We start from the raw sequence: 15,721 nt of genomic DNA on the forward strand, positions 1-15,721 counted from the left end.
GCTGATTAAACAGCATGATCATTACACAGGTGCACCTTGTGCTGGGGACAATAAAAGGACACTCTAAAATGTACAGTTTTGTCAAACACCACAATGCCACAGACGTGTCAAGTTTTGAGGGAGAGTGCAATTGGTATGCTGACTGCAGGAGTGCCCACCAGAGCTGTTGCCAGGTAAATGAATGTTAATTTATCTACCAAAAGTCATTTTAGAGAATTTGGCAGTACCTCCAACCTGCCTCACAACTGCAGACCACGTGTATGGCATCGTCTGCGCGAGCGGTTTTCTGATGTCAACGTTGTGAACAGAGTGGTGGCGGTAGCGTTATGGTATGGGCAGGCTTAAGCTCCGGACAACGAACACAATTGTATTTTATCAATTTGAATGCACAGAGATACCGTGACAAGAAGATGAGGCCCATTTTGTTTTAACGGTATCTGTGACCAACAGATGCATATCTGTATTCCCAGTCATGTGAAATCCATAGATTAAGGCCTAATTAATTTATTTCAAATAACTGATTTCCTGATATGAACTGTACCTCAGTACATTTTTGAAATTGTTGCATGTTGCATTTATTTTTTTGTTCAGTATATTTTGTTGTAATGTATTCTGTTAGACTCCAGGAGGCTTTTTCACCTTATTAAATAGGCACACGTGTGGAGAAGAAAGTAATTCATTATTAGAGAGCGTTCATGTTCACAAAATGGTTCCGTTTTGCGTCCCTTTGATATTTTAAAAGCCTGTTATATTAAATGAAGTGCCCTTTAATATAGACCACATGGAAAATTCAACATGTCAGATTTTATATATGAATAAAGACTTAAATTGCCAATTTCAGCATTTTGACATGTCCCTCTGAGTAGTCTCTGTGACTTCTAGGAAGATTTTAACCCACCATCATTGTAAAGCCCTAGTTATTTTGTTGCTTTGACAAAGTCATATTTGAAGATCATACATTTTTTCATGTGATTATTGATATTTTTATTTTATGGTCAACCCTTTTATGTGGACTGAATTACTTGTTGGTGAAACCATTCCTTAAAAAGAAAAAATCAAACATGTCAAACCTGTTACCCATACACTGAATTTTAATTATTTTAACAATTTCATTTTTTATTTTATTTTTAAGCTTGCATTCAATTGCCCACCCCTGCTACACACAACAAGCTTCAGTACCTCTGTCACAAGGGGATTTATGGCTGATTTAAATTAAATCGTCAACCCTGTTACTTTTTTGGGAACTTAATAGGAATTCACTATAGTATATATTTTTTATTTAACCTCTTGAATTGGGAAAACATGTTTTTTATTAAGTTGAACATGTGTTCTTCATGACAGAATGTAAAAGTTCAGTGAAATCAAAAGTTACACGACCCAAAAGGAACTCATTTCGTGGAACGACCCGCATCGCTTTGAGAATCCAGCCTGGAACAATTTCAGAATCAAACCAACCCGGCCTTGAGGCGGTCTGCATTTGTACACACTCCGTTAATCTTAGATTATTTTTTTTGTATTATTTCTAACAAAGAACATATTCCATTCCTATAAATAGAGGCTTGAAAAAAGAATGGCTGAACAGACAAATAGGGGGGACTATCTTGCGGCGGGAGCCTTACTAACTGGGCTTGTGCCACTGATGAGTTTCACACACGTCGGGAGCTGACAAACTCGAGCTTGGTGGTGGTGCTACTTAATTGGATTTATCCCATAATGAACTGCGAGGGCCCAGCAGATGTTTGGGTTCATCGGTGTCAATAGCTCATTAAAAACTTGGCAGCGATAATAAGATCTATACTTCCCCTGCTTGCCACCCTCCAAACAGGCTCAACTGGAGCAAATATTAAGCAAGGTTTCCTTACAAAAAGCAGCACTCCACACTACCTCCTATTCCAGTGATGTTGTATCAAACGCAGTGGAAGCTTATTGACTTCAAATATGGGAAGCTGAGTGAGTTTCCCTGTTGAGTCACTGTGGTTTGTATACCGGGGCAGATTAAGAATAGTCCCAGAGTTCTTGGAGCGGAGGCTGCATTAAAATACTTATTTCACTTCCTGTGTCTCGTTTTTATCCCCTTAGACAGCGGAGTATAAACACACCTCTGAAAATTTGCTCAGTTGGATATGAAACAGCAGACATACACAGACATACGGAGGGGAGAGGCAGGCAGGCAACAGGCCAATTAATCCTTTAACCAAAAGAGAGGTGTGGGAGTGGCATACTGGCACATGGGGTGTAGTATAAGAACCTCACTCAAGTCAATGAGGAAAACAGAACAATCTGGCTAATAGAGCTCTTAAAGTATACTGTACTTTGGGCTGTGGATTTCCCTACCAACCATAGCTTTATATATTGGAGAGGAGTGGAAAGTAATCCGGTCAAATCTCATCCTGAGCCCTTCGAAACTCAATAATAGTGCATCCCCTTAAGTTTTGCATATCCAAAGGCTAAAAACAGATTGAGGTTGATAAAGTAAATATCCGCACCTCTTATGACTAGGCCCCGTAGTGCAAGGCGGTATGTCAATAAAAACTAGAGGTCAAAACACAGGTAGAACTTTCGTTCTGATTAAAATCCCTCGTACTCAATCATTCCAGAGATAAATTAAATAAGTGTGGAGATGGGTGAATGATGTGACACTACAGCACAATAACAATAACTGAAGCACACACATCTCCCACTGCCAAAAGAGCACTGGGGGTGGTTGACTCCAATTAAAAGCTAATGAACAGCACAGAGGAGTGACCCCCCCCCCCCCCCCGCAAGGCGACTCTTAGCGAGGCGCTGGGCATCCCTCTGTCACCCGCACAGCAATGGGATGGTGCCCGGCACTTGCCGCGCAAAGAATTAGAAACCCCCCTACCTCTCCCAAATCTGCCAGCTGAATGATATGAGAAATTATATTGATGGGGGCCTCTCTTAGGAGGAGGAGAGGATGAAAAGAAGAGGTAAGGAAAACAATTACAGTCTCTGGCAACGGCACCAAGCTAACAATGGCCGTTGGAAGCCAACGACACACCTGCGGTGAATGCTTGTCTCACGCAATCAAGGGGCGGACAATTACGCATTAATAAACGCTGTGTGGGGTTGCGAGGGGAAATGTCCCTTGTCGGGCCCACTCATGTGTTTTGAATGGCATCTGTTCGTATGTTAACCTAATTGTGTTCATTTTCATTAGAGGGAGTGAATAGCACGGAGACCCCTCTGCAAATTACTGTAGCCCATCTTCGCTGGGGTAAATCAATGCCATCTTGCATCGTGGGAAGCAGTACAATTTCCTAATTATGCAATTGTATGTTATTCAACCATAAAGATGGAGAGAAGCTATCTCTTCCATATTGAAGGCTGATATCGACACAACAGTGTTAGTCCTGATTACCAACGATGACTAGACAGCCTAGAGGGAGGAGGTGAGGGCCCTGGAACAGTGGTGCCGGAAAAATAACCTCTCCCTCAACGTCAACAAAACAATGGAGGTGTTCATGGACTTCAGGAGACAGCAGGGATAATGGCGCCGGAGAGGATGGCTGCAGTTTTACGAGCTCCTAACCAACTGTGCTATTTTGTTTGTTTTTTCACATTGTTTGAAACTCATTTTGTACATAATGTTGCTGCTACAGTCTCTTAGGACTGAAAAGAGCTTCTGGATATCAGAAGTGTTTACTCACCTCAAACTGGACAAATATTTTTTTCATTAATGAGTTTGGTCCTGGTCAGTCCCTGGATGGGAGAACAGATGCTGCTGGAAGTGGTGTTGGAGGGCCAGTAGGAGGCACCCTTTCCTTTGGTCAAAAAAATTATCCCAATGCCCCAGGGCAGTGATTGGGGACATTGCCCTGTGTAGGGTGCCGTCTTTCAGATGGGACGTTAAACGGGTGTCCTGACTCTCTTTGGTCACTAAAGATCCCATGGCACTTATCTTAAGAGTAGGGATGTTAACCCCGGTGTCCTGGCTAAATTCCCAAGCTGTCCCTCATACCATCATGGCCACCTAATCCTCCCCAGCTCACAATTGGCTCATTCATCCCTCCTCCTCTCCGCTGTAACTATTCCCCAGGTCATTGCTGTAAATGAGAATGTGTTCTCAGTCAACTTCCCTGGTAAAATAAGGGTTAAAAAATGTAAAATAAAAGTCAGACAAAAAGGATATACTGCTTTGTCAAGACAAGGACCAAATCCCTGTCATCAGCGTGAAGAAAAAAAGGGGGAGGAGGGTGGGGAGCCTTGTAAGAATTTGCCGACAAGTAGGTAAACCACCACTTCCCTCCGTATTATTGGCCATTGTGCAGTCATTGGAAAACAAACTGGACGATCTGCGATTAAGACTATCCTACCAACGGGACATTAAAAACGAATATCTTATGTTTCACTGAGACGTGGCTGAATGACAACAAGGATAATAAAGACCTGGCTGTCTTCTCCTGTCTCAGCCTCCAGTATTTATGCTGCAGTAGTTTATGTGTCGGGGGGCTAGGGTCGTTATATCTGGAGTACTTCTCCTGTCCTATTCGGTGTCCTGTGTGAATTTAAGTCTGCTCTCTCTAATTCTCTCTCTCTCGGAGGACCTGAGCCCTAGGACCATGCCTCACGACTACCTGACATGATGACTCCTTGCTGTCCCCAGTCCACCTGGCCGTGCTGCTGCTCCAGTTTCAACTGTTCTGCCTTATTATTATTGGACCATGCTGGTCATTTATGAACATTTGAACACTTGGCCATGTTCTGTTATAATCTCGCCAGAAGAGGACTGGCCACCCCACATAGCCTGGTTCCTCTCTAGGTTTCTTCCTAGGTTTTGGCCTTTCTAGGGAGTTTTTCCTAGCCACCCTGCTTCTACACCTGCATTGCTTGCTGTTTGGGGTTTTAGGCTGGGTTTCTGTACAGCACTTTGAGATATCAGCTGATGTACAAAAGGCTATATAAATACATTTGATTTGATTCTCCGTGCATCGGCAGGACAGAGCAGCTACATCTCTCTTTCTCTCTCGGAGGAGGACCTGAGCTCTAGGACCATGCCTCGGGACTGCCTGGCCTGATGACTCCTTGCTGTACCCAGTCCACCTGGCCGTGCTGCTGCTCCGGTTTCAGCTGTTCTCTGCCTGCGGCTGTGGAACCCTGTCCTGTTCACTGGACGTGTACCAGACCTTCTGTTTTCAACTCTCTGGAGACAGCAGGAGCGGTAGAGATACTCTGAATGGTTGGCTATGAAAAGCCAACTGACATTTACTCCTGAGGTGCTGACCTGTTGCACCCTCGACAACCACTGTGATTATTATTATTTGACCCTGCTGGTCATCTATGAACATTTGAACATCTTGGCCATGTTCTGTCATAATCTCCACCCAGCACAGACAGAAGAGGACTGGCCACCCCTCATAGCCTGGTTCCTCTCTAGGTTTCTTCCTAGGTTCTGGCCTTTCTAGGGAGTTTTTCCTAGCCACCGTGCTTCTACACCTGCATTGCTTGCTGCAGCTGAAATATCAGCTGATGTAAGAAGGGCTTTATAAATAAATTAGATTTGATGTGGCAGGGCTTGAAAAATATTACGGACCACAAAGGGAAACCCAGCCACGAGCTGCCCAGTGACGCGAGTCTACCAGACGAGCTTAATGCCTTTTACGCTTGCTTTGAGGCAAGCAACACTGAAGCATGCATGAGAGCACCAGCTGTTCCGGACGACTGTGTGATCACGATGTGAGCAAGACCTTTAAACAGGTCAACGTATACTTATTTTCCACCATAATTTGCAAATAAATTCATTACAAATGCTACAATGTGATTTTCTGGATTTGTTTTCTCATTTTGTCTGTCATAGTTGAAGTGTACCTATGATGAAAATTACAGGCCTCTCTCATCTTTTTAAGTGGGAGAACTTGCACAATTGGTGGCTGACTAAATACTTTTTTGCCCCACTGTATATACTAGGCGGTGTCAGAGGAAGGCCCCCTTTTACCTCCTTTTTCTCCCCAATTTCATGATATCCAATTGTGATCCAGTCTCATTGCTGCAACTCCCCAACGGGCTCAAGTCATGCGTCCTCCGAAACATGACGCGCCTAACCTCGCTTCTTAATAACCGCCAGCTAACCTGCACCAATGTGTCCGAGGAAACACCGTTCGCCTGATGACCGAGGACAGCATGCAGGCACCCGGCCCGCCACAAGGAGTCGCTAGAGCCCGCAAGTAAAGCCCCCCCAGTCAAACCCTCCCCTAACCCGGACGACGCTGGGCCAATTGTGCGTCGCCCTATGGGAATCCTGGGCATGGCCGGTTATGACACAGCCTTGGATCGAACCCGGGTCTGTAGTGACGACTCAAGCACTGCGATGCAGTGCCTTAGACCGCAGTGTCACTCGGGAGGCTGTATATACTGTTTTCTAGTCAAAATCAATCCTACACTGAACAAAAATAAAAAAGTGTTGGTCCCATGTTTCATGAGCTAAAATAAAGATCCCAGAAATGTTCCATACTCACAGAAAAAGCTTATTTCTCTAAAATTTGGTTCACAAATGTGGTTACATCCCTGTTAGTGAGCATTTCTCCTTTGCCAAGATAAACCATCCACCTGACAAGTGTTGCATAGCAAGAATCTGAAGAGACAGCATGATCATTACAAAGGTGCACCTTGTGCTGGGGACAAGAAAAGGCCACTCTAAAATGTGATGTTTTGTCACACAACACATTACCACAGATGTCTCAAGTTTTGAGGGAGCGTGCATTTGGATTGCTGACTGCAGGAATGTCCACCGGAGCTATTGTCAGATAATCTAATATTAATTTCTATTCCATAAGCCGCCCCCAACGTCATTTTAGAGAATTTGTCAATTCGTCCACAGACGTGTATGGTGTTGTGTGGGCGAGCGGTTTGCTGATGTCAACGAAATACCCCATGGTGGCGGTGGGGTTATGGTAAGGGCAGGCATAAGCTACGGACAACAAACTGAATTTGAATGCACAGAAATACTGTGACGAGATCCTGAGGCCCATTGTGAGGCCCATATTTACATATAGGCATACATGGGACTCATGTCACCCAAAAAGTTATACTTTTGACTCATCTGTCCATAGAACATTCTTCCAAGAGTCTTGATGATCATCCAAGTGCTTCCAGGTGCTTTTTGGCAAAATTGAGTCAACCTTTTGGATGAGATGGGTCCCATTGTGTCTACGAAAATCAAACACTGTATTCCACAGTAAGAACTTCATACCAACAGTCAAGCATGGTGGTGGTAGTGTGATGGTTTGGGGATGCTTTGCTGCTTCAGTACCTGGACAACTTGCCTTAATAGAAGGAAACATGAGTTCTGCTCTGTATCAGAGAATTCTACAGGAAAACTCAGGTCATCCGTCTGTGAGCTGAAAATGAAGCGCAACTGGGTCATGCAGCAAGACAATGATCCAAAATACACAATCAAGTCTACATGAAAATGGTTAAAAAGCAACACGTTTGACTTTTTGGAATGGCCAGACCTAATCCCAATTGAGATGTGGCAGGACTTGAAACGAGCAGTTCATGCTTGAAAACCGACAAATGTCGCTGAGTTAAAGTAGTTCTGCATGCAAGAGTGAGCTAAAATTCCTCCACAGCGATGTGAGAGTCTAATCAACAACTACAGGAAACATTTGGTTGCAGTTATGGCAGCTAAATGTGTTATTTTTGTTTAGTTTATTAACTTGACCATTTTAAAAAACAAGCACACATAAAACTTGAAAAGCCATACATGCACATTAGTAAAATTCTTGAGGATAACACACAAAGTCTGGGACTTATTTCCATTGTGGTCCTCTTGAGACAAGATGGCTAGGCAAGATCAACACCGTTGCACACAGTTGACAGCGAGATAATAAAACAAAAACAAAGAAGAAGAACTACTATGTCATCATTGCAGTTGCATCGTAAGGTATATTGAATAGGCACAGAACACATCAAACTGTTTTAACTTTTTTTAAAGCAGCCCAGAAAGGATGTTCCACTCTGAGGCTCCAGTATTCAAGAAAGTACCTTTCCCAGCATTACATGTATAAGCACACATTAGCAACACCTGATCTGGTGCTGTGATTGTGTGCATCTTTAACATGGGGTAAGTAATCAGTTAGATATCTGGGCGCAGAACCACAAATATTCCTGTAAACCATACCCAGTCTCATCTGGGCACCATAGCCTCTACAGGCAGCCAGTTTAGTTCCTGAGAGCAGATTATTCTGGAGCTTACTTATGTAAATAAGGTATCTGTTTTAAATTTTTAATACATGTGCAAAGAATTCAGAAAACCTGTTTTGCTATGTCATCATGGGGTATTGTGTATAGATTGCTGAGGATTTATTTTTATTAAACCCATTTTAGAATAAGGCTGTAACGTAACAAAATGTGGAAAACGTCAAGGGGTCTGAATACATTCTGAAGGCACAGTATATATTTCTGTATTGTTCGATACTACTACACTGTTGGAGCTAGGAACACAAGCATTTCGCTACACCCGCAATAACATCTGCTAAATATGTGTATGCTGCAAATAAAATATGATTTGATCTGATTCTACACATTTGCATGTTATGCGTGTCACAGTAGTCACTAGCCATGTCTGACATTATCTCATAGTCTACCATTGATCTCAGGCTGCCTTGCAAATTGAAGTGCCAGCCCGAGCCCTAACCAGGAGCAATGAACGAGCACAAGACCCTGGTTAAGAATGGGCGTTGGAGGAGGTTGTCATGAGGAGAGAATTTACGACTTCATTATATTGGCTGGCTGATGGGAGTGGGTCTGGCTGTGGCAGGACTGCACATGTTGTTTCCCTGCAGCTGGTGTCCTGTAGATTTTCTCCAGTTAGGCTGCCTGATTGTGAGTCACATCTGATGACAAAATATGTTCCCCTATACTAGGTTATTAGGAACCGGTGGCTCTTTATTTGCGACAATGTTTTTCATTATGCTTTTCATTTTCCAAGCCAGATTGTAGATACAGCTGTAGGATGAAGGCTAACAAGGTTACTGTAAAGGGTCCGATAAATTTTTTCAGCTTTGGCTGTGTGTCTCCTTACAGGGGGCATTAATACTGTACCGGCCACACAATAATACAACTTCCATTTCCACAAACTGTTTGCGACACTTGACTCAGGTCAGGTGTTGGTGGTTGGGATAAACAAAGCTCCACTCCAGACCAGTTTTGTAGAGTGTATCGCCAACAGCAGCAATGGTTCTTCAGCGCCGATGCCAGGGGCTGGGAGGAGAAAACCCCTGGAAGGAGGAGGAGGTGGAAGTCTTAGGGAGCCGAGAGGAGAGCGACAAGCCGCAGAGCACGGAGGACTAAAAGGCAGAGCTTGGGAAGGAAGGAGGTCCTGTTAATTAGGTTAACGCTGGCTCTGTAAACTGGTTAAAGTCCTGGGTGCTAGATCTCATTCGACTGCAGGGCCCCACCGATTTTCCTTTATCCACGGGCCACTTGAAGAAATGGGTACTGGGGAATGCATTCTTTCTCCCGGTAACCAGGTTAGTGTCAGCTGCACTCCCGGTGCTCTCCATCACTTAGTTTCACAATAGTCGAGGAAACAAACGTATTAGAGGTATGGGGGCCAGTGCTACATCTGTTCTGCCTGGTGACTGAAGGGAGGCAGGATGGGGAGGGATAGGGAGGTTTCTTGACTTACTGTACGTGGCTTTGATTGGTTCAGGAGTGAATGGTAAATGATGGAAGGGTGGGGAAAGCCTATAACACATTGCATTTCCAGACCACTCCAACCTAGAGGATATTGAGCCCCCCACTGAGCATACTGGGACAGTAATAACTCAAATGGATTTCCTATTGTAATTTCCCACAACTTAACCAGCAGGAAAGTGCATTATAGTGAAAACATGTAGTACCAGTGTAGCTAGTAATACCTGAAATAAACACTAAACTACAAAAATCTCTGAATGTCACACACACATTACTCACTTTTGAAGATTTGATTTTTTCATTATGTATTTTAGCAGAACCCTGAGGTACATTTTCATAATGGCTCAGACAACATTTGTATTACATGTGTGTGCATCTCTGTTTGTATGTCAGTGTGTGTGACTCGCTTGCCATCTCCGATACGTCGGGGCTGCTGTGTTTGTAATAAGAAGATGTCTGTCTGTTAATTTGAAGGGGAATGTGTGCAGCTACACACAGATGCCATCACTGTCTGTCTTTGAGTTGAGAGCTGGAGAGAGGGGAGAATATTTCAGTGTCAGTGCGTTCGCTTCGCTAACATCTTGCCACTCCGGTGAATTTTGTGCACACTTGCATGTGTGTGTTAGAGGAACATGGCGCAAGATTAGGCGCAGACAGCCCGGACCCTGCATTGTCCTGTACATCCCTTCATTACCAAGTTTAATGTGGGACCTGATGCACGACTGAATTACAGTAGGGCTGAGTGGTTAACGGCACCCTATTCCCGATATAGTGCACTACTTTTGACCTGGGCCCACAGGGCTTAGATCAAATGTGGTGGACTATGTAGGGAATATGATGCCATTACAGGCACTACCTAAATGTTAGAGCGGGGGTGCAGAAACCAAAGTCATCAAAGAGCAGACAGAGCCTCTATTATCATAGCTCTCTTCCCATTAACATCAGCCTCTATCTTTTTCTCTTTTCTGCAGTCCACGTGTTGCCTGTGTTTGTTTCTCACAGTAGGAGAGGAGGGAAAAGGAGCGGGCATTCTCACATGCCCAGAGCGGAGGTTCAAAGCTGGTGGAGAGATGTGGAAAAAACCCTGGTGCAATTACCAACCACAGCATTTAAACCTTGAGCTGAGGCTAACTTTTGGAAAACAAGCAGTGAGAAGTGGGAGAAAGAACCGGGACTCGCTGATCGTCATATATTGTCTGTGATGGCAGAGTGACTGTGTTCACATACACTAAATGTTTATGAATACAACTCACTCACTGCCCATCTCTCTATCTTTGTCTAACACTTAACATACAGACACACATTCCCTAGCTTCATCTATCAATCCAAACGTCTCCGTCCATAAACACATTTAACAAGGGCAAAAAAAGGTGGAAAAAACGCTTCAGTCTTTCACGAGCCTCGTTGTTTTACCACATTCGTCATTAACACTACCTCCTGCTCTTCCATTATTCAGCAACTCATTCATCTGTCAGGCAACAAGCCCTTTTTCAAAAAGGTTATTCTCAGTCCATTAATGCCTGCTGAAAATAGCAGCCAAATTATTTCTCCCGCAGGCTTAGTAAGCTATATCAGCCGAGTACATTTTGCGGAGGGAAAATGGCCAGATTAGATGGTAATGTCCTGCAGGGAAGGAAATGTCATTGGAATCAATGGTATTGAACTGTGTTCAGATAACGCTGTGGGGAGAGAGAGAGGGGAAGAGAGAGAGAGGGAATGAGAGAGAGAGAGAGAGGGAATGGGGGATAGAGAGAGAGGGAATGGGGGATAAAGAGATACGTACCATGAATATAGAATATCAGAGGGAAGAGAGAGAGATAGGGGATGGGGGATAAAAAGAGAGACAGAGAGAAGGTGGTGGAAGGTACGTACCATACACGCAGAGCATGTACATTACCAGTCAAAAGTTTGGACACACCTACTTTACTTAATTTTTTACTATTTTCTACATTGTAGAATAATAGTGAAGACATCAAAACTATGAAATAACACATATGGAATCATGTAGTAAAACCAAAAAAAGTGTTAAACTTATGTTATATTCTTCAAAGTAGCCACCCCTTGCATTGATGACAACTTTGCACAGTCTTGGCATTCTCACAAGCAGCTTCATGAGGTAGTCACCTGGAATGCATTTCAATTAACCTCTCTGAACCACCCATCCCGGATGCGGTATAATTGTCATCAGCAACGCTGAATAGTATAGTGCCACAGTCAAATAATATTACTAGAAAATATTCATATTCAGGAAATCACAAGTGCAATATTGCAAAACACAGCTTAGCCATTTGTTAATCACCCTGTCGTCTCAGATCTTGAAATTATGCTTTACAGCGAAAGCAATACAAGCGTTTGTGTAAGTTTATCGATAGCATAACAAAACAATAAGTACACCTAGCATCAGGTAACTTGGTCACGAAAATCAGAAAAGCAATCAAATTCATCCTTTACCTTTGATGATCTTCGGATGTTTTCACTCACGAAACTCCCAGTTAACTCCCAACAAATGTTCCTTTTGTTCCATAAAGATATTTTTTATATCCAAATACCTCCGTTAGTTTGCTGCGTTATGCCCAGGAATCCACCGGAAAGAGCGGTCACGACAACGCAGACAAAAATTCCAAATTATATCCATAATGTCCACAGAAAAATGTCAAACGTTTTTTATAATCAATCCTCAGGGTGTTTTTCAAATACAGTGGGGCAAAAAAGTATTTAGTCAGCCACCAATTGTGCAAGTTCTCCCACTTAAAAAGATAAGAGAGGCCTGTAATTTTCATCATAGGTACACTTCAACTATGACAGACAAAATGAGAAAAAAAAATCCAGAAAATCACATTGTAGGATTTTTAATGAATTTATTTGGAAATTATGGTGGAAAATAAGTAAAAATAAAGTTTCCAAAGTGAACGGCCTATTTCTCAGGACCAGATGCTAGAATATGCATATAATTGACAGATTGGGATAGAAAACACTCTAAAGTTTCCAAAACTGTCACAATTTTGTCTGTGAGTTAAACAGAACTGAAATTGCAGGCTAAAACCTGAGAAAAATCCAATCAGGAAGTGCCCCTGTTTTTGAAACCTCTCTGTTATGCATCCCTATTGCCCATTTTAACAGGTGTGCCTTGTTAAAAGTTAATTTGTGGAATTTCTTTCCTTCTTAATGCATATTATGGCATAGAATGGCAAGAACAGCTCAAATAAGCAAAGAGAAATGACAGTCCATCATTACTTTAAGACATGTCAGTCAAAGCGGATTATTTCAAGAACTTTGAACGTTTCTTCAAGTACAGTCGCAAAAACCATCAAGCACTATGAAGAAACTGGCTCTCATGAGGACCACCACAGGAAAGGAAGACCCAGAGTTACTTCTGCTGCAGAGGATAAGTTCATTAGAGTTACCAGCCTCAGAAATTGCTGCCCAAATAAAGGCTTCAGAGTTCAATTAACAGACACATTTCAACATCAAGTGTTCAGAGGAGACTGCGTGAATCAGGCCTTCATGGTAGAATTTCTACAAAGAAATCACTACCAAAGGACACCAATAAGAAGAAGAGACTTGTTTGGGCCAAGAAACACAAGCAATGGACATTAAATCAGTGGAAATCTGTCCTTTGGTCTGATGAGTCCAGGTTTTAGATTTTTGGTTCTAACCGCTGTGTCTTTGTGAGATGCAGAGAAGGTGGACAGATGATCTCCGCATGTGTGGTTCCCAAGGTGAAGCATGAAGGACGAGGTGTGATGGTGTGGGGGTGCTTTGCTGGTGACACGGTGGTTGAATTTTTTAGAATTCAAGGCACACTTAACCAGCATGGCTACCACAGCATTCTGCAGCAATACGCCATCCCATCTGGTTTGTGCTTAGTGGGACTATCATTTGTTTTCAACAGGACAATGACCCAACACACCTCCAGGCTGTGTAAGGGCTATTTGACCAAGAAGAAGAATGTAGAGCTGCATCAGATGACCTGGCCTCCACAATCACCCGACCTCCAACCCGATGAGTTGGACTGCAGAGTGAAGGAAAAGCAGCCAACAAGTGCTCAGCATATGTGCAAACCCTTCAAGACTGTTGGAAAAGCATTCCAGGTGAATGCCAAGAGTATGCAAAGAGGTCATCAAGGCAAAGGGTGGCTACTTTGAAGAATCTCAAATACAAAATATATTTTGATTTGTTTAACACTTTTTTTGGTTACAACATGATTCCATATGTGTTATTTCATAGTTTTGATGTCTTCACTATTATTCTACTGTAAAAATAAAGAAAAACCCTTGAATGAGTAGGTGTGTCCAAACTTTTGACTGGTACTATAGTCAGAGAGGGGGAGGATTGAAAGATAAAGAGGGAGAGACCGTGTTGAATCGAGAGGTACGTACCGTAGACGTAGAGGATGTAGTCGTCATACGACTCGCCCACTGAGTTGGCAGCGAAGCAGCGGTAGGTGCCGTTGTAGGTCTTGTTAAGGTTCCCGATGTACAGGTCCGGGCCGGTGATGAGGGCGTGTGAGGGAAGGTCATCGTCCACCTTCACCCAGTTGATCTGCTGGGGACTACAGAGAGAGAGAGAGAGAGAGGGGACAGCAATGTCACTCAGTGATCAAATAAGCAGTGTTTGCACTTTTGGAACTTTTCTATTGGCTCCATAGGAGAGCGAGGGGACAGTCATTTCACTGGTCACACACATTGTTTCCCCTAGACCTTGAATACATGTTATGCCAAATAATTTCAAATAAAGACAGGTTACCTTTTTTGGACTATATTCAAATGGTTCCTTTGTACCTGGCGAGCTAAATCAATCACCACTAAAAGTATATATATATACAGTGGGGCAAAAAAGTATTTAGTCAGCCACCAATTGTGCTCCCACTTAAAAATATGAGAGAGGCCTGTAATTTTCATCATAGGTACACTTCAACTATGACAGACAAAATGAGAAAAAAAATCCAGAAAATCGCATTGTAGGATTTTAAAATAAATTTATTTGCAAATGATGGTGCTGGAGTGGCCTAGCCAGTCTCCAGATCTCAACTCCATAGAAAATCTTTGGAGGGAGTTGAAAGTCCGAAGGGAGGGGATCATGCTCTGCTTCAGTATGTCATATATACACACACACACAGTATATCACAAAAGTGAGTACCAGCCTCACATTTTTGTAAATATTTGAGTATATCTTTTCATGTGACAACACTGAAGAAATTACACTTTGCTACAATGTAAAGTAGTGAGTGTACAGCTTGTATTACAGTGTAAATTTGCTGTCCCCTCAAAATAACTCAACACACAGCCATTAATGTCTAAACCGCTGGCAACAAAAGTGAGTACACCCCTAAGTGAAAATGTCCAAATTGGGCCCAAAGTGTCAATATTTTGTGTGGCCACCATCATTTTCCAGCACTGCCTTAACCATGGAGTTCACAAGAGCTTCACAGTTTGCCACTGGAGTCCTCTTCCACTCCTCCATGACGACATCACGGAGCTGGTGGATGTTAGAGACCTTGCACTCCTCCACCTTCCGTTTGAGGATGCCCCACAGATGCTCAATAGGGTTTAGGTCTGGAGACATGCTTGGCCAGTCCATCACCTTTACCCTCAGCTTCTTTAGCAAGGCAGTGGTCGTCTTGGAGGTGTGTTTGGGGTCGTTATCATGTTGCAATACTGCCCTGCGGCCCAGTCTCCGAAGGGAGGGGATCATGCTCTGCTTCAGTATGTCACAGTACATGTTGGCATGCATGGTTCCCTCAATGAACTGTAGCTCCCCAGTGCCGGCAGCACGCATGCAGCCCCAGACCATGATACTCCCACCACCATGCTTGACTGTAGGCAAGACACACTTGTCTTTGTACTCCTCACCTGGTTGCCGCCACACACGCTTGACACCATCTGAAACAAATAAGTTTATCTTGGTCTCATCAGACCACAGGACATGGTTCCAGTAATCCATGTCCTTAGTCTGCTTGTCTTCAGCAAACTGTTTGCGGGCTTTCTTGTGCATCATCTTTAGAAGAGGCGCCCTTCTGGGACAACAGCAGACCAATTTGATGCAGTGTACGGCGTATGGTCTGAGC

General features: G+C 43.3%; 1 protein-coding gene across 6 annotated transcripts in view; it reads right to left on the bottom strand.

Moving 5' to 3' along the window:
* The window catches only part of LOC110534869 (cell adhesion molecule 1), a 502,342-nt gene that overhangs the window by 61,585 nt on the left and 425,036 nt on the right, over positions 1-15,721 (bottom strand). For all 6 annotated transcript variants that reach the window (XM_036989933.2, XM_036989932.2, XM_036989931.2 and 3 more), the window contains one exon: positions 14,034-14,206. In XM_036989933.2, coding sequence (XP_036845828.2) covers positions 14,034-14,206 — 173 coding nt within the window. The remainder of the gene's footprint in view (positions 1-14,033; positions 14,207-15,721) is intronic.

This window comes from Oncorhynchus mykiss, chromosome 10 (genome assembly GCF_057628025.1).
Source record: "Oncorhynchus mykiss isolate SJ-2025 chromosome 10, ASM5762802v1, whole genome shotgun sequence".
Classification (NCBI taxonomy): domain Eukaryota; kingdom Metazoa; phylum Chordata; class Actinopteri; order Salmoniformes; family Salmonidae; genus Oncorhynchus; species Oncorhynchus mykiss.